Here is a 25,412-nt window from a genome sequence, read left to right as displayed (position 1 = left end):
GGGGCGACGCTTCTTTGCCATAGTGAAGGAGCCACCCATGGGAATACATGATACAGGACTTTGGATATTTATGCTACTTTAATTCAAGTGGAATTCCTATAACAAGTTTTTTTTCTTGGCATTAGCCAATAACTCTTGTCCACTGTGATTTGAACATGTCATAAGCCACCTCTTTCACAGATTCCATATAGCAGTAGAACTTAAGTGTGACCAACCAACCTGCAATTACAGAGGAAATAATTGGGTAATTAAAACATAGTGTGTTCCTTCTTATTTGCATACTGTCTTTCAGGAAACACTTACTTCACAACCTACATCTTACCTTGGAAGCCAGTGCTCTATTTTGGTATTGTACACTGATGCATGCATTAATATTGTAATACAAATGTATTGATTGCACTGGATAATACATAGTGCTTAGAGAGTCCTGCGTTCATAGCAAGGTAGTGGGGTTAAGCATTATATAATGAGGTGCGGTATAGAGGAGAGCAGGAACAGGAGAAAGGTACTTAGTAGAGATAGTGGCTGGCAGGTCCTTGCAACCTATTTGATCCACTTTTGGAGGTATGACAGAGGCATGGCTGCTGAGCCACCTCTCCTCACAACTCTACTACACCTCATTTCAGCAGTTTGTGTGTTGGCAAGGCAAAAGTGGGGCCATTCCTCTAGTCAATTGTGACCACAGTGATTGTGATCAATCTATTTGATACAGAAGATGATACATTGTCAGCCTTGATCTCTCTGAATTTGCTTCCCATTGAAGCTAGAGGCATGCTCATAAACGGCATGTATTGTGAAGAAGGACATTCATGGAAAGTAGCAATTACCTAACTCAGAAACTACCCATCTGTGGAGGTTCCTTGTAGCCTAGCAGTGCTCATTCCCTCCATCTAGAAACGTCTTTCTTCCAAAAAAGAAGGAACTCTGAAGCAAGACTTCACAAGCATTACCCCAAAAGTCTGGAACACCATCCCTCTAGTTTATAACATTTTAACAAAAGGCCTGTTAGTTCAAATCTTCCAGTGTCAGTTTCAGGTGTTTCTGGGCCTCAGCTGGTCAACGAATTATGCCAGGATATGCCAAAGCTCAAATTAGATGATTAGTGCAGTCCTTTTCTACATAAATAAAAAAGAATCAGCTCACATTTTAAAAAGATACTTCCATGAAATTTGAATTTTCTACCCTTGTAAAGTACCGACCATAACGCCTGAAAACAATGTTAACATTCATTTGTCCCTGTTGGACTTGGCTTTCTATGGAGGACATCACAAAACTCTTTGCCTTTACCCTCCTGTTTTTTAAACCTTTTTGGTTGGCCTTTAGGACTTTACACAGTTTACCACTGCTAGCCGCCAGTGCTCAAGTTCTTGTGCTTTCTCCTTTAAACATGGCAGATTTGGCCTACCCTATTGGCATATTTGATTTACCTGTAAAACCATAGTCAATTGGTACTAAATGTACCCAGGGCCTGTAAATCAAATGCTACTAGTGAGCTAGCAGCACTGATTGTGCCCCCATTTAAGTAACCTTTTAAGAATGCCCCATGTCTGCCATTGGAGCCTGTTTGTGCAATTTTAGAGTGACATTTCATTAAATGAGGGCTACTTTTTAATTTGGAGCAGGTAGTAATGTCTAGTTTGGTGTCTAAAGATGATTTACTTTAAAACCCTCTTTAATGGTAAAGTTACATTTTAAGTCACAATTCTGAAAATGCCACTTTTGGTGTCTGCAGCCTGTATCCTGGGCCACATGACTAGGTGTAGGTGGCAGTTAGTCTTTGTGTATTGCTCCCAGACAGTGAGACGAAGGTGGAATAGGTGTTGGAAGGATGAACCATCTCTGATTTGATAGGGGGAGAATATGTCACGTACCCCACCTGCACATCACAAAGAGTTTGCCTCAGCACACTCACAATGGGTTTCACACTAGTTTTTCCCCCTGAGAAACTAAGGTCAGCGAAGGGAGGGAGGAAGCTCCAAGCACTTCTGGGGGTGGAAGCCTCTAGAAAATCTTCTACTTCAATATGGACACCAGGTGTAAATAATGAACCCTCAGACCTCAATCTATAATACAACTGTACACCTGTGGAAGACAGAAGAGTACTGTGCTGCTCTACAAGAAGGACTGCTACTCTGTTGCCCTACCACTCTGCTGCCTGAGTAAGGACTGGATGTGCATCCTGAACCCAGGACCACCAGAGTGACTCCCAAGGTCTAGTTGGCTAGCCTCCTGATCAGTGTCTCTGGGACAGAAAAGGCTCAAACCACCTTGAACCCAGCACCTAGACTCAGTCTGCTGTGAGTCTTATCCCCCAAGTGGTGCACCTTATCCCCCAAGTGGTGCACCTCAGTCCTGAGCCTTTGGTAGTGAGTCTGAAGGTGCTCTGCCAGAACAGCTGTGATCCTGTAAGCTTAGGATCAACACAGGGCTATGCATCTCTTTGCAGCCGCATTGGAACCATCACTGTGTGATGCATCCCCGATGCAGGACCTCGCATCGCAGCCTGCAGCTTTTTCAGAAGTGCAGCTGCACGGTGCACCCTCGACGCAGGACTTTACATCGCAATCCCCTCGTCGACAGCAACTTCGATGACTACACTGGACTCCAGATAGCAGCCAAAAGCTTTCTCAGAACAGCTGCTGCATGATGCATCCTTCACACAGGATCTTGCAATGCTCTGCAAACCTTGATTTAAAGTACCTTTTTCAATGGGACTAATTTGGTCCTTCTATCTGGCCCACGCACCATCATGGTTAGCCTCAAATTGTGACTTTGCTCCGGTCAGGCACGGCCGGACAACTACAGTTGGTGTTTTGTAATTCTGCACACTATTATCATTTGAATCTTTAAAATTGCTTATCTCCTGTTCTACTGATTGGATTTTTGTCATTGTGGTCTCAAATGATTTATTAAATTTTACTCTACTTTTCTAAATTGGTGTGGGTTTTTTTGTGTTGTGTTTTCACTTTATTACTGTTTAAAGTGCAACATAAACACTTTACACATTGCCTCTAAGTTAACCCTGACTGTTTTGTGCCAGGCTACCAGAGGTTTAAGCACAGGTGTATTTGGAGTTGTTCACATTTCACCCTGACTAGAACTGTGGTTGCTATTTGAGTAGGGTTCACCCCCTCTACCAGTAACCCAATTTTCTACAGTCCCCAAGAGAAGAAAAACACCCATTAAAATTTGCCAGTTAGCTACTTCTGGCCTCCCTAATGCTGGCCTCCGACAGATCACATTCTTTCGGAGCTACATAAAAACAAACCCACAAGAGCACAGCTTCACTTAATGTATGAGTGGTACCGTCTATGATTTTGTCCCTTACACATGCTCGATGTTAAGAGATGGGCAATTGAAAGGAGTTCGCAACAAAAGCTGCACACCCCCACCTACCTCTAATGTGAGATATAAAGCGACCCTCCTACCTATGCACTTTCCCACCTCTTCAGGTGTATAAAATGCTATACATTTGTACATGCAATGCTGTTCTAATTTGATGCTCCTGAATGAGCAATTCATTTCTATTATTTTTTCATTTGTAATTTATCAACGTGGAGAAATTGAGGGTACTCGAGATGTAGTTTACCAAAGGTTAGTCCCGATCCACAGTGGCAGAGAGGTAGGCCACGACCAAAATGTTTCCGAAACAGCAGCCTTACACTTAATTACATCTCCCCCTGAAACCTACTGCTTACCACTCACAGTATTATCGAAATTATTTACAGAGTGACAATCTAATGACCATCTAATGGCCAGAAGATAATGTAGAAATAAAATATACACCACTGCTTTTCAGCGTGTTTTCATCTGCTCTAATTCGTGCATTAATTTCCGGGCCTGTACTTTATTTGACGCAATGCACAAATTGGCCTCATAAATTAGTGTAAATCACAGCAGTGGATTGGCTAAAAACGCTATATGAGCAAGATAAAATACATAACTGAAGCATAACACACGTTGTCTGTGCTTATAGGCTAAACAAGAGCAGCAGGTCAATGTATGGCCCAATGATAGGCTCGCTGTACATTTTAATAAGCTTGTCTACTCGTTAAATAAAAACGGTGGGATGAGGAAACAAGGAATTCTTAACTTGAACACGAGGAGCTCTACTGTATTTTCTGTTCGCAACCCCCTTTCTTTGAATATTCCTGCTGTGATGCAGTGAGGGCATAGATTTTAGGGGCAAGTACAGAAGTGGCACATCTGACATGCTCCAGAGAGATGGGACACCTTGCCAGATGCTTCACAGCTGGAGGAGACAGTTCTATCTATTTTATCGATGGATGTGGGATAATGTACCACATAGAATTGTTTTACATTAGTGAGGCACTGTGTTGTTCCTCTGCTTCCTGCAATACATGGGGCCAGTGCATGGTGTGTCTGCCCATGTTGCATCCTCCTTGGACATCCCCTCCCTCCTATGCTACTAATCTTTCCTTTTTTAGAGTTGAGCCTGCCAGTGCATCGCTAGCACATGTCTTACATGCAAGACTGTGTTGTGTTCAGTAAAGGGCTTGGAGCCCGCCTGCCGCTCATCATTTGTTGGTTTGCATGGCACTTTTCTTTACAGCCTTGTAATTCATCAAGGCATGCCTGGCATGATTTTCGTTCATCTGTGTGGAGCAGGGATCAAGCATTAATTGATTTCAACATAATTAGTGCCCATCTGCTTCGCCCAACGTGATCAAGGTACTATTTTGTTCTTTTTAACTTCCAGTGCCCTGCAAACAGAAGGCTTGTGACTGGCAAAAAAGTGGCCAGCAGGACAAACAAAATTGCAAAGTTTTATTTTTTAAACTAGCTTTCGCTTATTTTGTTAAGTAGTTTTCACTCATGTTTTCTTTTGTTTTTGCTTGTGGGCGCTGTTGTCAAAAGATGATAATTAACTTGTTTGAAATATGTGAGACCTATTACATTGCAAATGCTTGTTATTTCTTGCTCCATCGTCTCTCTTCACATTCAGGGCCATTACCTTTATCTCAATTACTCTGATGCTAAGACACTTTTTTCCCACCTGCCTTTTCACAATAGACATTGATCTTAAACATCTTGCTCTTGTGGAAATCCCAGTGATGAACCACGTAATTTCAGTATTTTCCAAAACTTGCTCACCCTGCTTCACGTGTTGACTCTGGTTGTGTTTGAATTTTTGTTGGTGGTTTGGCTTCTTTTTTGTAAAGTTTTCCTCACTGTACAGAGATTCTCCTACATTGTTTCCCTCTCTGTAAAGCACTTTACCAAAGTGTGAATGTGTAAACTACAGTTATTGATTTTGCTGATCCTCAAGGTTGTCATTATTATATATCTCCACCTTTCTTCTACTGCAGCCTCTCTTATTCACATAGCTGCCTTCTCAGTAGGCCTCATTGTTAAGATACATATTAATGTTACAACAAGCAGCTTAAATTTATCAAGCCCGGCAGCCAGATTTGCCACCACAGTGACTGCAACAAGTGAGATAATCATTAAGAGATTCGTGGGTTGAGTAACTTCGAAAAGGGTGTGCTCTGAAGCTCCTTATTTGCCTCCTGCAAAGTTTCTCTCAGTGCCCTCTATACCCTAGTGAGTTATTTTGTTTGTTTATTGTCTTTAGACAGGTAGCGAGATGGGTGGTTGCAGGGTGTATCTTTTCCTATTCATGGTGATTTGGGTAGGTCTGCTGCTAGCCTATGCTTCATTCACACTTCTGTGTCTCCTGTGCTACTGATTTTGAAAATAGCAACATTATGTAGCCGGTATGATCACCACTGTACAAGTAGTTTATGGGAGAACCTACAAGCTGTGTTATCACCTACCACCCAGTAAAACCCTCTTGCCCTAGCAGAACAGTGGTCTCCAACAACAGATGTGGGAGTCACCAAATTAAGTTGTCCTGTCAATGAGCAGTACCTGCACAAATGGGCAGTTAATAGAAGGTAAATGGAGAAAGTAAGTGGTTGATCCATGAGAGCCACAAGATTACCAAGTCATACATCTAGTATTATCCACAGTGATCTAATATGGACTCATTCCAGCCAATGTCAAAATACATTTCACCTAATATATTTATACTATGGTGAAATGGTGCATTTTCTAAGCCCTTTGATATTCTTGCAATGTATTCTCCCACCGTATATTGCCATGTCCTTTGTTTTCATGCTTACTCGCTTCTCTCTCTCCAGGTCACATGTGGGATCAGTTTTCTGCTTGATTTTTTAGCATTTGCCAGTTTCATTGCTGATCCCATTACACGTTTCCTCCTCCCCACTTCCTTTGCCCAAGTGTTCTAGTTTTCCACAATTGCATGTCTTTTCCTCTTTCATTTGGTTCCTCCTTTTCCACCCCTTTCCAAAACTGTGTAACTTACGCTGTTTGTGAATGTTCCTTTATCCTCGCATTTAGCTTCACATCCATTCAGTGCCATCAGGACTCCAGCCTTAGAAACAGTTTTCTCAGCAGCCAGTAGAAGCTATTGAATCTAGTCAGTGTTTCAGGTCTTTTAGGTGCCACTGTAATCAAATACTTGTGACCACAAATTTTATTTTATAAGATATTGGTCCTTAACATTTGATACCCCTTTGTGTCCAGCTGGAAGTTATCAGGGTCTCAGTCCATTCCAAGAACTGACATTTGTCCTGTGGGCACATTTACTTTGGAGGCAGAGGGCAGGAGTGTCACGGCATGCTGAATAGATAAGATTCTGTTACACATTCAGCCCCATTGAGAAACATTGGCCATAATAAAATATTGAGCCAAGAATAATTCTAGTGATTATTGAATACTTATGATCTCAAGCCCATAAACTGTCATTTGCCTACATGTTCCACTACTATTTATGTTGTTGTGCCTTACTGGATGAGTTTTATCAAAATGTTTGGGGTTGTATCTCAGCTCCAACTGTAGTGAGGCCATATGGAGTTAGTTCCCCTCTCCAGTTTTACTGCTCTATACGATATTATGAATAAATGGCTCTTCTCCTTTAAAGATATAGCTCTGGCTGAGCATTATCCTTTGTTAAGTGCAATTGTATGTGCCATCCAATTTCTGAATTCACGACACCATGACCTCTCCCCTAAGTCCTTCCTGCTTTGAAACTTTTCTTCTACAGGCTGCTTTTTCTGAGAAAGCAAACGTGTTTCAATGTATTGAAGCATACGCTGTAAAATGTCATTAATGCTAACCAAGGCATCTGTTTCTGGTTTATTTGGGTACATGTCTTCTTGGTAGATAATCTCATGACTGGTTATGTGTATACACAATCTGTTATATTCTCCTTTTTAAGTGTGGCCCATAAAACAGTGCAAGCTCAATGTTAAGGAAAGACCTGTTGTCAGCATACAGTGGTCTTAGAGCCCACCCATTGCTTACCATTGGCTGGCTTTAAAGTCATTCTAATTTTCTTGCTTTTTATTCATCAGCTTGTGTGGTCTTTACTTCTTCTTCTGTTTGTCCCTCCCTGGAGCACGGCCGCATTATTAATATCCTTCCACTGCTCAATTCGAACCATTACCCTCAATTTGAACCACTACTTTATTCTCTTTGACTAAGAACTCCATGAGAGTGCAAGCAATTTTCATCTGGCTTCCTCATGTACTGTTGTACCTCATCCACTGTGCTCTGTGTTGCCCTCTCTCAACCATGTGCTGCTCCCCACCCCTCCATGTTGTACACACAAAATCACACTCATGTGCTTCTCCCTTTGATGTTTTTTCAACTGTGTTCTTCCCATCAACATGTCCATGTTTCTCTTACGATCCTGTGTGGTTTTCTCCCCCTCGTAACCCACATTCATTTTTCATGCCCATGTTCCACCCTCTGACCCTCCAAATGGCTTCCCACAACTGGACCCTCCTTGTTGCTTTTGCCCCCATTCTGCAGTGTTGCTGCTACCAGCATGTTGCTTCACCCCTCGCCCTGCTTTTGTCCCCACCCAGGTCACATTCAACCTGTGCATCAAAAAAGAAAAAAGTGATTTTGAGCTACCTTTTTTTTTTTATTAACTGATCCAACTTGGATTGGTAAATAAAAAGAAAAGTAACCCTGTGTCATTATGTAGGTCCTCACATGTGTTTTGCACATCCACAAAATGGGGAGTGCAAACCCCTTTTTTTTGTTTATTTTGTGAACATAGGAGATGTTGTACAGCATCGCGAAAAACCTTTGGCAAAGCTGCTATGTGGATATAATGATACCTTAAACATGTTCATGCTTGTTTGGGGGGAAATATTATGACCATTTTGATACAATCTAATGCTCACTGGACATACTCTATTGTTTATTTGAGAACATTCTTGTCGTCCTTTGAGATCATCTTCAGCCCTCTGTCAAGATTATTTAATAATTTTTGAGGAGTATTAGCACGCACCTTTTGAAACATTATTGTGTTTCTTTGTGGAAATTGTTGTTTTGAGGAGTCTCATAATTAATATTTATCTAACAAGGAATATGGCATGCCGGTTTGGAGAACAATTTCGAGAGCAATCTCATTTTGGGGGGCAATTTAGTACTTGTATTTGAGATTTTTGATAGGGCAGCACCATGAAAATATTGGGGATTATGGGGACAATACTATACTTACCTGATATATACTTGCACTTTCGTTGTAAAGGTTCCCTGCTAAAGGCATCCATGCTAAAAACACACATGGTAAAGGAATATGTGTAGGAAAGGCATGTGTGGTAGAGGCGATGCCTGGTAAAGACATTGCGTGGTAAAGGCATTTCGTGGTATGGACCGGTGTTGTAAAGGTTGTTTCCCGCTATACAAACATGACATACTAGCAAGGGTCATTTAATGGTATGCATGCTCCAGTACATGAGCTACATTGTTATGATATTTATACGGAAGAGCATAGGGGACTTTTTAAAATTATTTAAGACTGTAGCCCAGCCACTCAGTTTTAAACAGTTTCTTAAAATACATACATTTAACTAAACAATGGTCTAAGAAAATCCAAATTGTTTAACATTTTTTATGATAATTAGAACAATTAGATTTCATACCCCCCTTTTTGTAACTTTAACAAAAATGTAGTCCAAGGATAGTTTAAAGTGCTTGGTTTTCCTTCTTTCACCTGAAATTGTTTCTAAAATAAACTTATGTTCCACATGTGTGTGAATATCGGTTGTGGCAGACTCTGATTTCTCCTTAGCATTATTTCATTCCTAATCGCTATTGGTAATCTCGATTTAAATCGGTTGTGCGTGGTGCTAATTCATGCAAGCAGCTAAGGTTGTGGCTCACAATACAGTACATTTATGACTAGGTCAAAGCTGAAAGATAATAGGGAAGGACAGCAGTAACACAGAGCACTATCTTTGATCAGGTTTGGTGTGTTTTAAGTTTTTGACTTTACTTTGTTGGAAAAAATAGGGTGATATGCCTATCAGGAGAATACAAAGCTGTGCAGATCCTCAAGCAGAAGGGTTAACCTTGATTTGATTAGTATTTGCTGCAGTATATAGCCACTTCCTCTTTTGACCCTTAAACATGTATTAAACTAGTGAATTTCCGTGGATTGTGTAGGCTTGATCAGCTATTTCACGTTAAGGCCTCATCTTTACACTTGTGACAGGATGGAGTGTGAGAGCCCTAACGTCGAAGGATGCTAACTAGCTTTGCCTTAGCCTGACATTTTTCGTGGGTTTCGCTGCAGACCTGAATTCTCTCGTCGAATCATTGATGCAATGAATGTTTATTTTCAGCAGATTGCTTCCCTGCCTCGTATTCACAATACACTAATAAAACATCCATGCCTATCTAGCACTTGATTGGTTCTGCACAGAACATAGGTTTCTTGGTTGCTAGTCAGAGCATGGAGTTTCTTAAAGTGAACTGAAACAAAGCAGACACAAAAGTAAATGGAAAGGGGTTACATTTGCCACAGTCATGGGTACTAGTGTTCAAGGGGAGGCATGTGAATGAGTATTGGTGGCAGTAGTCCACAATTATCAGAGAAGGGCGTAGAGAGGCCAGTAACGCTTGGTTATCTGCAGCAAATCCATGCTTGCGTAGCAGGTTTTAGAGAGGTTGGTGGGGCACATGTACAGAAAAAGCGTGATGCAGGCGTTTGTCCGGCACATTTAACGACCAGGTGGAAGTGCAGTTCTGTCAATCCACACACTTGACCAATGCATAATTTGGCAGTTTGAAAAAGCCCGTGTCCCTGCTATACTATTCAGAGGTATGAAAGTCAGTGCTTTGCTGTAATATGGTAGATTGACAACCATCCAATCCCCATTCTGTCTGACATATCGTCAATCAGATGGATGCTTTATATGCTTTGCATTTATACTATCTAACAATTCAGAGTATCCATTAATTATTTTATTATTTTAATTCCTTATTTACATGAGCCAAGACATGCCTAACAGATGTTGTAGGCAGTAGCGGCCAGAGCCAGGGAAAGGTAATACGGTGGGGTGGGAAGTTGGGGGGGGAGGCAATAAGTAAAGAAAAAAAAAGTACCTGCCTCTTTTCGTTCACTGCATGCCGCATGCTTCTGGTGTTTGTGTGCGCATAGGCTGCGGCTCCCAGACTCTCCTACGGCCAATCCAAACACTGCTCCCATGCAGGTTATACCCATGAAAGCAGCATTAGAAATGGACGGAGTGGGTTGGTTTCGTGCTCCCAGGGGGACTGACAGCCTAGATGGCTGGTCAAACCGACATGTGCACTGACTGCAGTGCCCACACTCCTCCTGGTCCTCCACCATTTTTTTTTATGGCCCCATCTCCAAGACTCAGCTCCTAATGAAACATGAAATGATAATAAACATGCTATTATCATTTTCTTTTTTGTTTGCCTCTGCTGGCAGTGGGGCGATGCTCCTCTGCCTTAACGGAGGAGCCGCCCCTGGTTGTAGGCAAAGGCAGTAGTTTGATAGGATAGGCAGTTTGGATAACATAAACCAGTGTGGGTGATAAAGGGAGTGTTCAGAGAGACTGTAAAGAGCACACAGCAAAACAAGAAAACATTTCATGATAGAGTTTTATGAAACAATTTTGATATATTATGTTTCCTTCCTTCTATTTACACCCCTAGTGGCAAGGACAAAGCTTGCGGTTCTTAACTTTAAAGGAAATGCAAGTGAAGTTAAGCTTTATATTGTTCGGTTTGAAGGTAAATTCAGTGGATTTTGTGTGCTTCTACATGCAACATAGACTTTTGTATGTAAACAATGCAATCTCTGCATTGGCTGATGATGCATAGTTTTGTGATGATTAGATAAGTGGGTGCAATGAAAAAAAGAGTGTTCCAAAACACGTTTTCAACCAATGCTTTTTCCATAGACTTTTTAGACAGACCTAGCAGTAAAATGGCTTAATGGATTTTATTGAAATTTGGCAGGATTACAGGTTATGGTGTGGAAAGGGTCCCTTTTTCTCATTTGATAACAATTGGGTCAGTAGTTTTTTAGTGATAAAAGACAAAATCTTAGTGATATATTTGGCTTTGGTATTTTGCAGTATACCACAGGACAAAGCTATGACAAAAATGACAAAATTCAATACTGTTAAGGAAAGCCCTTAAAAAAATCAAAAGGCATTCATATTGTTTAGACCACACTTTGGCTGTTTTATGGGTTTATATGTGAGATATAGGTTATTTTTTAAAGCTATAAGAAACAATGAGGCACTTTACCAAAGTCACAATAGTTATGGAAAAGTATTTTTGTTGTTGTATATATTTTTTTAACAAACATGCAAAGTACTGTAGTATTACATTGAAACTACCTAGGAAGTACCACTGTACGTATTGACATTACAAACAAAATATATGACAAAAAACACATAACGATACACCAATCCACGCCACATTACAACATATCACTCGACTCTACAACATACCAGTTCACTCTATGACATGCCACTCCACTCTGGAACACACCTCTTCACTCTACGTTACTCAATGCCACTGTATGATACACAACTGCACTTTATGACATGCCACTCCACTGTACAACATGCCACTCTACAACATGCTACTCTAGGACATGCCAGTCCAATCTACTGTACGACACTCCTTTCCACTCCATGGTACCTATTGAACTTTTTTGAAAAATGATTACGACAATAGACACTCAATGTCACTCTACTTCACTCTATGACATGCCACTCCAGTGTACAGCACGCCACTCCACTCTATGGCAATCCATGCCATTCCACTCCACTCTATGACAGTCCACAGCACTCTACCCTACTCTATAACACGCCACTCAACATTATGTCACTCCACTCTATGCCCGTCCACTCTAAGACATTCTAGCACATGCCATTCAACTCTCTGAAACGCCACTCCACTCTATGCCACTCTTGTGTACTTACGACACTATACTCCTCACCATGACACTGTATGCCACAACACTGCATGCCACAACAGTTTACACCACAACACTCTACACTACGACAGTCTATAATACTTGACTCTATGTTATGATGCTGTATGCCACTCCACTGAACGGCACTCTGTGCCCCTCCACTCTACGACAATGTACTCCACTCTTTGCCACTCCACTCTGCAACACTCACAGTACTCTATGCCACTGTACGATCCTGTACTCCACTGTATGACAATCTACAGAACTTTGTCTATGCCACTCCATGTTAGTTACTCCACTGTACTCTATGATACACTACATAAATGTACTCCTGCCTGCTACCCTACTCCACTCTATACCACTCCACTGTATGCCACTCTATGCCTCTCCACTGTACAACACTCTATGCCACTTCACTTTACCAAATTCTATGACACTATACTCCACTCTATGATACTCCACTCTCCTCCATTCTATGGCCCTCCACTCTATGACACTCCTTTCTACAACATACCTCTGTACAACACTCAAGTCTGTGACACTGCACTGTATGAACTTCTACTCCACTCTACGACACTCCACCTTATGACACTGCACTGTATGAATCTCTACTCCACTCTATGACACTCCACTGTTTGACACTCCACTCTATGACACTCTACTCCAATCTATCACCACTCTACTCCACTCTGTGCCACTGTACAATACTCTACTCGATGACAGTCCATTCTTTGATACTCCACTCTACGACACTTCACTCCACTCTGTGCAGTTCCACTGTACTACCTCCCGCTCTAGCACACTTCACTCAACTGTATGCCCAGTGCACTTTATGACATGGCACTGTATGACACACCACTCTATGACATGCCAGTCTATGACACTCCACAAGACTAAACTCTACAACATTCTCCTGCACTCTACCGTACAAAACTCCACTCAACAACACTTCATTCTATGACATTCTATTCCACTTTATGCCACTCCACTCTACAGCGCTTACTCCACTGTATGTCACTCAATGACACTCTAATCGGCGACACTCCACTTGATGATACTCAAGTCTATGACACTCCACTACACTCCATGCCACTACACTGTAATATATGACACGCCACTCCACTCTATGCCACTCCACTCTAGTACACACTTTCCCAATCTGCCCCTCCATTCTACGCCACTCTACTCCGCTACAATACTTTATGACACCCCAGTCTAAGACATGCCATTCTATATCCCCAAAAAAGTGTTGCAGTGATTCCTGTTGCACACGGAAAGATTTGGGGTGATCCTTCGTGCTCGGGCTGAGAAAAAGGGGTGTCAAAAAAGTTGCATTTCCCATGTTAATTCCCAAAGGACCTTTAGACACGTCTACAGCCCAAACCACTGGATGGAATTACACCAACTTTGGCAGAAAGTTAACTTTGGGTACACATATTACGATTTCGCCTATTTGGTGCAAATCTTTTCAGTAGTTTGTAGGAAATTTAGGGAAATTCAAATTTGTATATCTCCGGTTGGGAACTATTTGCAAGCAAACACGAGCTCATGCAGGGAAATTAACAACTTTGATTGGTTACAACACCAGGAAATGTTGGCAGCCATCTTGGGTCTCAGTTTCAGCTGAGTCCCAGTAGGTTAAAAAAAACAAAACGAAAAGGGGCCAAGGTAAGGACAACCTGACCCTTAGCTCTGGTGGGGTGGTCGCAGAGAGACTCCTCCAGAGCAAAAAAAACAATTTTTAAATAATTTTTTGCTTCATATTTGCGATATTTACAAATTTGCTGCAAAACAACATTAAAAAACAAGCACGTACCCCCACAGACCCTGGGACCACCACCTCCCCGGGGTGATTCATATGATATATTTATGATATATGCGGGGGCCATCGGCACTCTACGGACCACCACCTCCCAGGGGCAATTGTTTTTGCTGTGTGGGGACCACCACCTCCCTGGGGCTTTCATTATAATGAATGCGGTGGAACCACCCCTCCCCAAGGACCACCACCTCCCTGGAACAGTTTCTTAATTTGGTGTGTGGCCACACAGCCCCCCTCAACCCTGGGGACCACCACCTCCCTGGGGGAAACAATAAAAAAAATAGAAAGGGGGTCCAGAAGGATCACCACTTCCCTGGGGCTGTCTTCACATTGGAGGGTGGCTCCATGGCTCCCCTTGTGGAGCCAATAATGGCCATGGGGACCACCAACCCCCAGAGCCTCCTCCTGCTATGTCCCAGGGTGCCCATCCCTGGGACATGGCTGCTTGCTGTGGCTTGGCTGCAGCTTTGAAGCTGCAGCCAAGCCACAGCAAACAGTCCGCTGTTTGATAGCAGAAACTGTCAACCAGGTCCCTCTGTCACACTGCAGATCTTTCATACATGCAGGGAACAGAGATGAAATGCTTCAGCAAGCAGGGAGCTGCTGTTAAAGCAACTCCTTGATTGCTGAAGCAGTGGTACTGCGAGGAAAGCCTTAAGGCTTCCCTTGCGGTGCCAGATAGCCCATAGAAGCATTTTGTTTAAATAAAAAAAGAAATAAATATGTTGAAACCGGGGGGGGCTTAAGGGCTCCCTCGTGGTCCCAGATAGCTCATAAAGGGCTAATAAAAAGAACAAAAAAGAGGCAATAGCTCAATGTGAAGGTCGCAAACCTTCACACTGAGCCCTGAGGGTTCGTGTCCAGCTAGACTTGTTTCACTCTTTTTTGTTTTTTTACTACAAATCTTTAAGGTTTATACTGAACAGTAATCTTACTCTTATTAACTAACAAATACATTTTTCTTTTTAAGTTGTCCAGAAATATCTCATTTTAATTATCTCATATATCAAAGCCTAAAAAACTCTCTCTCTCTCTCTCTCGCTCTCTCTCTCTTGCTCTCTCTCTCTTTCTCTTTCAATCTTTTCCCCACTCACACACCCACACAGACACTTACCACGCACCAACTCACAAACCCACTTAGACACTCACGCACCCACTCACTGACCCACTCAGACCCTCAGTCACAGCCCAGTCAGACCCTCATGCACCTACCCACAGACCCACTCAGACAGTTATGCACCCACTCACACACCTACTCAGACTGTCACACACCCACTTACAGACCCACTAACACGCTCATGCACCCACTAAGAGACCTGCGCACATACTGACGCACCCAATAAAAAAAATATGTATGCACACTCACATCCAGACAGACACCCTGACAGCCACTCTCATCCCCAGATACACCCTCTCAAACCTATTCTCACACCAAGAGAGGCCGAGCCCAACTTTACCCGTGACGGCCAAAGGGCTGTGCACAGCATTGCGTTGGGGGGTTAGGTGGTTTGGCCGCCGGGACAGACTGCAACCTAACGTAACTATAATTCACGCCTTCGCCATCCACAGCTAATTATTCCACATATTATATTATTGATGACATCTTCTATCCCATCTTTCATATTATCACTGCAACATTTGCAATAAAATTATTGATGAGACAACTGTGCATGGAGAGGGCACGAGTTATAGTTACCTTAGGGTGTGAGTTATAGTTACTTGAAAGAACTATAACTATAACTGCTGAATTTCTATGGTTTTGTATGAGTAAATGCAGAACCTAACTATAAGATCATCATAAAGGCATCTATGTATTCCTTTGACATTCCACAACCCACTAAAAATCACCCAGAGTGTTGGACACTGCATTAGAGACAGGTGTAGGTTTCAAGAAGAACATGAAAAGATGCATCCCAGTGCCAGACATGCCATCAGGCCATGTTTGTTGTGTATGAAGCAAGCCTAAAGTGGCTTTGTCTAGATTTTAGCATGTCAGTATGGTTGTGTACTACATATTTATTTAATCAGAGGTCCTTTAAAATACTTACCTAACCTTCTGGTCACTTCAGAGCTCTGAATAGTAGAGAAGGGAAGTTTGAGCCCAATTTCAATTGATCAAATGTGGAACTCAGTCCCCTTTTGTTCAATTGCTTTCACATTTATATGAAGTTCAATTGTAAACAGTCAGCCCCCTCTAAAACAAAAATAGTTAGGTTCCCTCCTTAGACTTTGATGTGATGAGCTGCACTGTATGATGCTCTGGTTTTGCCAGGTTCGTGCCTAGGTGTTGGAACTATTTGAAGGCTCATTAGTTGATGAGTTGTGTTCTAACTGAGTATAAGGTTCTATTGCACACATGGTGGGATTGTAGTTTTGCATATAATGTGGGAGGTTGCTTCAATAGATCTTCTATTTGGTACAGTGTACTTAAGGCTTACTTTTTCACCTTCAATGGGATGCAGTTGAGTACGTTCAAACAAGGTTTTATCTCATTGCACGTGCTCCAGTTGAAGCACATTCTGCAACCTGGTTTTGAAACCTTTGCATCTTATCAAGAAGGCTCTTATCAGCAAAACCTGGTGGTCCGTTTGTAGGAGTAGGACCATATGCTGAAGTGGAGAAAGCTGTAAGTTGATACCCTTGGCCAATGCATAGACACGTGGATTGAAATAATGACAAGTCACAAAAAGGTCACCCAGGTTTCTTAAGTTCAGTGCCATGGATGGTGGTTCTCTTACAATTAGAGGCCAAAACATGAGTAATCATTCAGTACCTGTTACATCCAACAGCTCTTCTCCATCTTGAGCTCCACTGGAACATCTACTGCAAGCATGTAATGATGTTGGTCTGGTTTCACTGAGCTGCTTCTTAGTTGAGATGGATCTGGTATCATTGCCATACACGTAGGAACAAGAGGTTTTCTCTGATGTTGCAGTTTTGACAGTTACATTCATTTAACACTAAATTAATAGAAATTTACGGTGGACCGGAAAATCATCCTTTTATGGAGTTATTATTCCTAGATGTGGAAAATATTCCTAGTGAGCAAAATATAGTTAACCAGTTTTGAAAAAATGTGTTACTTTTAATTTGGGTTTTAAATACTAGAGTTTCAGCTTCTGAGGCCCCGATTCACAGTTCGTCAGACTCAGAGAAATGTAAAGCACCTCATAAATATCAACACCACAAGGTTAGTTATATATTGGATGCAATAAATAATACCTAGCACAAGTGTTTGGGAAATAACATACGGATTTTGGCGCTCGGGATTGTACAGTAAATACTTTCTATGTTTCCCCTGTTTAAGAAAGCCTGAGTATTTAATGAGATGTGAGTGTAATAATCCAGGCGCTGTTAAAAGGATAGTTCCGTAAAACATGGTTTTGAGCATTGAATGTCTCACAATACAAAATGCCAAAATCATTGTCATTTTAATTTTTCCGGTGCGTTTCACTTAACTTTTTCTGGTTTTAGTAGCAGAAAGCTAATAGTTTGCACTCACCTTCTTCGTTTGTCCTACTCTTCTCTCATTCATTTTAAAAGCAAGCATTGGCAAAGCAAATAGTTTGGGGTTTAAAGCCGACTGGTTTAGCACACTAGACTGAGACACACAGGAGGTAGCCATGAGTGGACAGAGAGAGCTGTACTTGTAAAGTAGTCCTTACGAAAGATCAGTGCACGCACTTTAGTGGATGTGGAAGGATAAACCCAAACAGCCAGAAGCATATGGTCAGAAACAAATACTCCACTGTGCGCCAAGACGTGATTTACAAAGTCTTAAGCCAGTGGCTGATATATGTGTGTGTATATATATATATATATATATATATATATATATATATATATATATAGTGAGCTTTCAACTACTGTCTTTCACCTCTCTCTCTCTCTCTCTCTCTCTCTTTATATATATATATATATGTATATATATATATATATATATATATATATATTTATCGTGTTAGCAATAGGTCTGTTTGACAGCAGCACTGTCAAAACTGACGTAAAAAAAATGTCATGATACTGTATGGCGCTTTCATGGGCATACATACTCATAAAGTAACAAAGAAGCATGTGCCTCTTTCTCACTTGAAATGTGTTGGACAATAGCAAGGAAGGGGGACGGTTGTCACTGTCAAGTATTAAGTTTCAGCAGTTAGGTTGTAAAAAGATGGGACAAATTATATTAGAAAAAGTTAAATGACGGGATAATTAATTGCGGAATTTGGTTTTGAAGGCTACTCGATGCCCAATAGCAAGAGGAAGGAATCTGTTCATTAAGTGCATAGGTTTGTTTACTCTGATATTCCTCATCAGTTTAATCAGTGTTCTGTTTGTCTTTAAAGACGATCATTACAAATGGCACCTTAAATTGCGATACATGCTCACATTTCGTGATTCTGAACTTTCCGGTAAGGACTGCACGGCCAGAGTTTTCCCTAGGTAAATTTTGGCAGGCCAGTCCTGCGTAAAATTGGTAGGGACATGCAGGTTTTGGTGCAGTAAGGACCAAAATCTTAACTTTTCCCATTATTATATTGTAATATGTGTAGTTTATTCCACTCCATAAGTTCTAACCCCGGAGGAGTTGGATTTTATCGAGTCTCATAAACATCAGACCAAACACTCCCCCCTAATAATGAGATTCTTAGCATACTTACTCCAGTCTTGCATACGCTGATAATGTTTTTAGTAGGTGGATCAGCTTAGTACCTAGTACCCTTACCTTACCTGCTACCGTAAAATCAATTCTGACTCTCACTGAAAGCATTCTGAAGTACTATAATGTATTTTAATATCCTTGTGTTTTAGGTTCCATTTCTTTGAAGGCTCCTGGCTTTGGCTTGGAGAGCCCCATCGCCGACATGGACCCCAGCAGCTGGAGCGGCAGCGAAAGTCCTGGCGAAGACATCGAGAGGATGAGCGACTCTGCGGAGAAGCCCATGGATAATGACGCAGAAGGCGTCTGGAGCCCTGACATTGAACAGAGCTTCCAGGAGGCGCTGGCCATCTACCCACCATGCGGCCGAAGGAAAATCATCCTATCTGATGAGGGCAAGATGTATGGTAGGTTTGTTGCAATTGGCTTTGCACAGCACACTTTGTGTGCTGCAGTGAAACATGAGTGGCTCTTACATGTGTCTGTGAGATGCTTAAATGACTGCAATCTTCTTACCAGGAAATTGTGATGAAATGTGGCTCACCGGCCACATCATGGAAGCAACTGGAATGTGCATTTTATGGGCAATACTACAAATAAAGCTGAAAAGAAATTCTTATAACTCTGAGCAACATGAGGCCTCCTAGCGTTCAGTGGACAGTTGGGTGCAGTGTATTTGAGCTTCAGTTAAACGTTTACATTGTGCAGTAGTCAACTTGTTACTGTCATGGCTTGAGAAAGTCTGTGCACAGCAACCACGGCTCTTGTGGTTTTTCGCCTTCTTCTCCCGACTTTCTCCAGCTAATATTGTATTCTGGCAGCAACTACAAGCTTTTGTTGTAGTTTGTTTGAATACTGCTGACTGCGCAGTTGCAGTTTTGGCTTCCAAAGTAGCCAGAGGCAGATGGCAGTCGATTATTACATAACGTGCACTTGCACCTCAGTGCAGCCTGGACATTCGCTGCGTGCACGTGCCGTGTGCACAGCTACCATTTGAAATTGCAGTCACGGGATGCAGATTTCTCACATTCTGTGGTAAACTGGTTTGTTTTTAGTAATGCATAGGAGAGAGGAGTTTTGATGCATTCCCCTCGCGATCTGCTTTATTATAGAACGGTAGGAGGCTGCAGTGCGAACTGGAGCACGCTTTAAGAAGAAAGCAGATGGTGCTGCGGCTGCCACCAGCTGTGCCCCCTCCCCCAGTACTGGCTGGATGATGTAATGGAAAGAAGGGTTTTTTCATTCTGTGGTATTGGAGTCTCTCACAGCCTGTCAGTGTCAACTGGAGGGAGTAACAACCCTCAAGGCGTTCGTTCGCAGCTGTCATGTGACCCTTTCAGCCAAATGAAACATAATGTCTGGAAAAATAGACTTCGGGTGAAATGTCTCAGCTGCTGTTGGCAGAAAGTTTATGTGCTCTGGTCCTGTTGAAGCTTAGTGTGCAAAGCAGCACAATGTTTTCTCTTCAGTGTCATGCAGCATGTTTAACGACAAAGTACTGCTCACTGTATACTCTCAGACTTACTATGAACTGGATTTTTAGCTAAATCCGCGTACCCTAGAATATTTTTTAAATCTTATGTCAATGGCCTTACAAGTTAGTGGTCAATTAGCAAAGATATGATGGAATATGTAAAGTAATACTACTCATGTAGTTCTCATTTCCGTGCATTTAAATGCCTTGAACAATTACCCCTAAAATAACTTAAATGAGATTAAAATTGGAATATTCAGGCTTTAGTTGTGTACAATTAATAAAATAGAAATTGAAGAACTTTAAATGACTGATAACCTAATATGGAGAGTGTGTTTTTAGTCAATTTCAGAGTATTCACATTTATGTGGGTTTTCAACCCATTTGGATTCAGTTTGAAGCTTTAGCTTAGTCACAGGAGTAGTTTAGACCGTTCTAATATACTCATCAGTTTTCTATTTCATTTTCTGTTGTGATTTTCCCACTGCTACTGTTTAATGATGTTTTCTAATTATTGTGCCGCTATTTACATAACAAACATTGGGAATGCCTTAGGCTTTCTGGCTTTAATGTGCTGCACTCTAACGGGTACACCGCTCATCTTGCACTCACATGGCCAGAGTCTTTTACCTATGGTGTATTGGAAATAGGAGTTACAGCCAAGAAAAAGTGGCTGCCTGCTTCGGTGATGGAAGATGGGCACACCCAAAAGTGTATAAAAAGAGGGACTAAGTATGTGCGAAAGCACATAGAGCAGAAACCGAGATCTGTAATATGCAAAATCACTTCCTAATGAAGTAGTTGACACTATAAAACATCTTCCTATGGTGTTTGGCAGGGAATTCACAATGTAAACTCCCTTTCTATTGTTTTGAGCAAGGAGTTCACAATGAAAAACCTCTTCCTGTTGTCTTTGAGAAATCTGGTTCGGGATGTCCAAGGGCAATCAGTAATTACTAGTTCACAGTTGTGTCAATATGGAGTCTTTCTCATTTTGAGTCTGTGGAGTCGCCATACCTCAGTCCCTTAAACTAGAGACCAAGTACTCCTTTTAGTAGTTTAATCTCATGGTAATCAGTAAAAGTAGCTAAAATATGACTCAGAGAGGCGATTTGGACAAGACAATCAAACCCCACCAATACACAAAAATGACAGTGAATCAGTATTGTAATAAATTGAGTTATTGCTTGAGGGGGGATGGAAGCCCTTCTGAAGCAAGAACCACAATCCTTGCCAGCATATACAGAGTGCAGAAAAGTCACTAAACAACCCAGAGTGGGGCTTTGTGCTTTTAGGTGCTATTGTCACTACAAACTTTAAAATTGATCATCTCCGGTTCTAGTGATTCAATTCTTGTCATTCTGGTATCATTTTATTTATTAAAATGTACTCTATTTTCCTAAATTGGTTTGTGATTTCACATGGGTTTTATTTTCATTTTATCACTGCTACCAGATGGGTATGTACAGGTTTATTTAGTGACTTTTATGGTTCATCCTGACAAGGATTGTGTTTATCATTTGAGTGTTGCTTCCACCGCTCTTAACTAGCAACCCCATTTCTTACAGTGTCCATCCCACACCCACCAGCATTCCATCTGCAGAAAGAAACTACTGTGGGGTTAAATAACTGGGTGCAGGCAAGAGTTTGAGAATAAGGTGAGGGTTGACTAATGGATTGAGACTGTTCTCAAGAGAAGATTACACGGAATGAAAAAGGAACTGAACTGTTGAGAACCATATGCCGAAGGAAGTGACTAAGGGACAGATGTAGCAAAGGGTTTTTCCCATTCTGTGTCAATGGGAAAATGTGTTCGTACATATGGCCCTAAGTGACTGCACCTCAGTCTACCCAGCAGTGTGTTCTGAATAGATGCCAGGGACTCAGGCCCTGCAGGGCTCTGTGGCATAGTAGGGTGTAGTGGGAAACAACCTCAGCCACCAAAATCCTCTGTATGCTTTGTAGCCTTCAAACAGGCTCTGATCGAAGTGTTCCCACAGTCAATACTTTTATGACATTTTGAAACACTCTTTCTTTGCCTCACTTTGTTTTTGCTTTCTCTTGCTCTCTGCCTCTTTGCCCAAGATTATAGACTGTACCACTGAATATTGAGGTTATGAATATTGTTGACAAAATATTCAAGACCAAAATATTAAAAGGTAATTGCACATAGAGGAACTATAGGCTTAGTATTCCTAACTCCACATCAATGTGCCATTGTGCCTTGAAATATATATATATATATATATATATATATATATATGTTCGATGGCATGTGTAGCTGCAGATACACATGCTGTGCACAGTCCGCCATCTGGTGTTGGGCTCAGAGTGTTACAAGTTGTTTTTCTTCGAAGAAGTCTTTTCGAGTCACGAGACCGAGGGACTCCTCCCATTTCGATTCCATTGCGCATGGGCGTCGACTCCATCTTAGATTGTTTTTTTTCCGCCATCGGGTTCAGACGTGTTCCTTTTCGCTCCGTGTTTCGGGTCGGAAAGTTAGTTAGAATCTCGGAAAAAATCATCGGTAATGTTTGCGTTCGGTATCGGGTTAGTTAGAACAAATCGACACCAAATTTTGAAGAGCTCCGGTGGCCCTTCGGGGTTTTTTCGATCCCCTGTCGGGGCCTGGTCGGCCCGGCCACGTGCGACTTCAAGGCTGATGGAACGGACCCCATTCCGCTTCTGCCCAAAATGCCATAACAAGTATCCGTATACGGATCAGCATCTGGTCTGTAACTTGTGCTTGTCCCCTGAGCACAAGGAGGATACTTGTGAAGCCTGTCGAGCGTTTCGTTCGAGGAAGACACTGAGAGACCGAAGAGCCAGGAGACTACAAATGGCGTCCACGCCGACAGGTCAAGAACGTTTCGAGGAGGAAGAAGAAGCTTTCTCCGTCCACGAGTCGGATTCTGAAGAACTCGACGCCGAAGAAACACCCCAAACCGTGAGTAAGACGTCGAAAATCAAGACTCACGAGAAGTCCACAAAAGCCCAGGGGACGCCACCGCCAACAGGCCATGGCTTAACCCGAAAACTAGGTGACCGATCCAAGGCACCGAAAAAGGGCATGCTGGTGTCGAAGTCATCCGACTCCGGTCGAGATACCGCCACACAGCAACCTCGGAGCTGAGACAGCGGCTCCGAGAAACTTCGGCACAGAGACAGCGGCACCGAAGAATTTCGGCACCGAGACACCACGCCGAAAACAAAGAAGGTTTCTTCGAAGCCTAAAAAGACTTCCGAAAAGGTTTCGGTTCCGAAACATCCAGCCTCGGAGCCGAAAACTAGTTCCTATACAGAGGAACAAGGATTAACCTCCCAATTACATAGTTTTGGAGAGGAGCTTCAAGCTGTAGAGCCTGACTACACGCAAAGAAGGCTTCATATTCATGAGGACACAGGGAAGAAAACCACTCTTCCCCCAATCAAAATAAAAAGGAAACTTGCCTTTCAACAAAAGGACAAGCAACCACAGGCAAAAGCGGCAAGGAAAACAACCCCACCACCGTCTCCACCCCCATCAATACATGCATCACCAGCAACAACTCCACCACTGATGCACTCACCAGCTCATACTACAATGAGTCAGGATGATCCCGATGCATGGGACCTTTACGATGCTTCAGTGTCTGACAACAGCCCAGACTCCTATCCTACAAAACCGTCACCACCTGAGGACAGTACATCCTACACACAGGTGGTCGCAAGGGCAGCCGAATTTCACAACGTCACCTTACATTCTGAACCAATTGAGGATGACTTTCTGTTTAACACCCTATCCTCCACCCATAGCCAGTACCAAAGCCTTCCCATGCTCCCAGGAATGCTAAGACATTCAAAACAAATATTTCAGGATCCAGTTAAAGGCAGAGCCATAACTCCAAGGGTGGAGAAAAAGTACAAGCCACCGCCAACAGATCCAATCTATATTACAACACAACTAACACCAGACTCAGTAGTTGTCGGGGCAGCTCGTAAGAGAGCCAACTCTCATACCTCAGGAGACGCACCACCTCCAGACAAAGAGAGCTGTAAATTTGATGCTGCGGGAAAAAGGGTTGCAGCACAAGCAGCAAATCAATGGCGTATTGCCAATTCACAAGCACTTTTGGCAAGATACCACAAAGCTCATTGGGATGAAATGCAACATTTCATCGAACACTTACCCAAGGAGTTCCAAAAAAGAGCGCAACAGGTGGTGGAAGAGGGACAAAGTATCTCAAATAATCAGATACGGTCTTCCATGGATGCAGCAGATACAGCTGCAAGTACAATAAACACTGCAATCACGATACGAAGGCACGCATGGCTGCGCACTTCAGGGTTCAAGCCGGAAATCCAACAAGCTGTGCTCAATATGCCATTTAATGAACAGCAATTGTTTGGGCCGGAGGTAGACACTGCCATTGAGAAACTCAAAAAAGACACCGATACAGCCAAAGCCATGGGCGCACTCTACTCCCCGCAGAGCAGAGGCACATTTCGAAAAACACCTTTTAGGGGAGGGTTTCGAGGTCAACCCACAGAAACCACAACCTCACAAACAAGGCCTACTTACCAGGGTCAATATCAGAGGGGAGGTTTTCGGGGGCAATATAGAGGGGGCCAATTCCCAAGAAATCGAGGAAAATTCCAAGGCCCCAAAACTCCTCAAAATAAACAGTGACTCACAAGTCACACAACCCCATCACATAACACCTGTGGGGGGAAGACTAAGCCAATTTTGCAAACTTTGGGAGGAAATAACAACAGACACTTGGGTCTTAGCAATTATCCAGCATGGTTATTGCATAGAATTTCTCCAATTCCCTCCAAACGTCCCACCGAAAACACACAATATGTCAAAACAACATATAGATCTTCTAGGACTAGAAGTTCAAGCATTGCTACAAAGGGACGCAATAGAATTAGTACCAAATCTACAAAAAAACTCACTGTACTTTCTAATACCCAAAAAGGACAAAACTCTGAGACCAATACTAGATCTCAGAACACTAAATACCTACATCAAATCAGACCACTTTCACATGGTCCCGTTACAAGACGTAATCCCACTGCTCAAACAGCAAGACTACATGACAACATTAGACCTAAAAGATGTGTATTTCCATATACCAATACATCCTTCACACAGGAAATACCTAAGGTTCGT

General features: G+C 42.3%; 1 protein-coding gene across 6 annotated transcripts in view; it reads left to right on the top strand.

Annotated features, from left to right (window-relative positions):
* Positions 1–25,412, top strand: part of TEAD1 (TEA domain transcription factor 1) — a 380,567-nt gene that overhangs the window by 83,834 nt on the left and 271,321 nt on the right. For 4 of the 6 annotated variants that reach the window (XM_069223578.1, XM_069223582.1, XM_069223579.1 and 1 more), the window contains one exon: positions 18,936–19,194. In XM_069223578.1, coding sequence (XP_069079679.1) covers positions 18,989–19,194 — 206 coding nt within the window. In that variant the 5' untranslated portion in view covers positions 18,936–18,988. The remainder of the gene's footprint in view (positions 1–18,935; positions 19,195–25,412) is intronic. The other 2 variants (XM_069223580.1, XM_069223584.1) reach the window with 1 other exon arrangement.

Source organism: Pleurodeles waltl, chromosome 3_1 (genome assembly GCF_031143425.1).
Source record: "Pleurodeles waltl isolate 20211129_DDA chromosome 3_1, aPleWal1.hap1.20221129, whole genome shotgun sequence".
Taxonomy (NCBI): domain Eukaryota; kingdom Metazoa; phylum Chordata; class Amphibia; order Caudata; family Salamandridae; genus Pleurodeles; species Pleurodeles waltl.
This window is presented reverse-complemented; position numbering and strand designations above follow the sequence as displayed.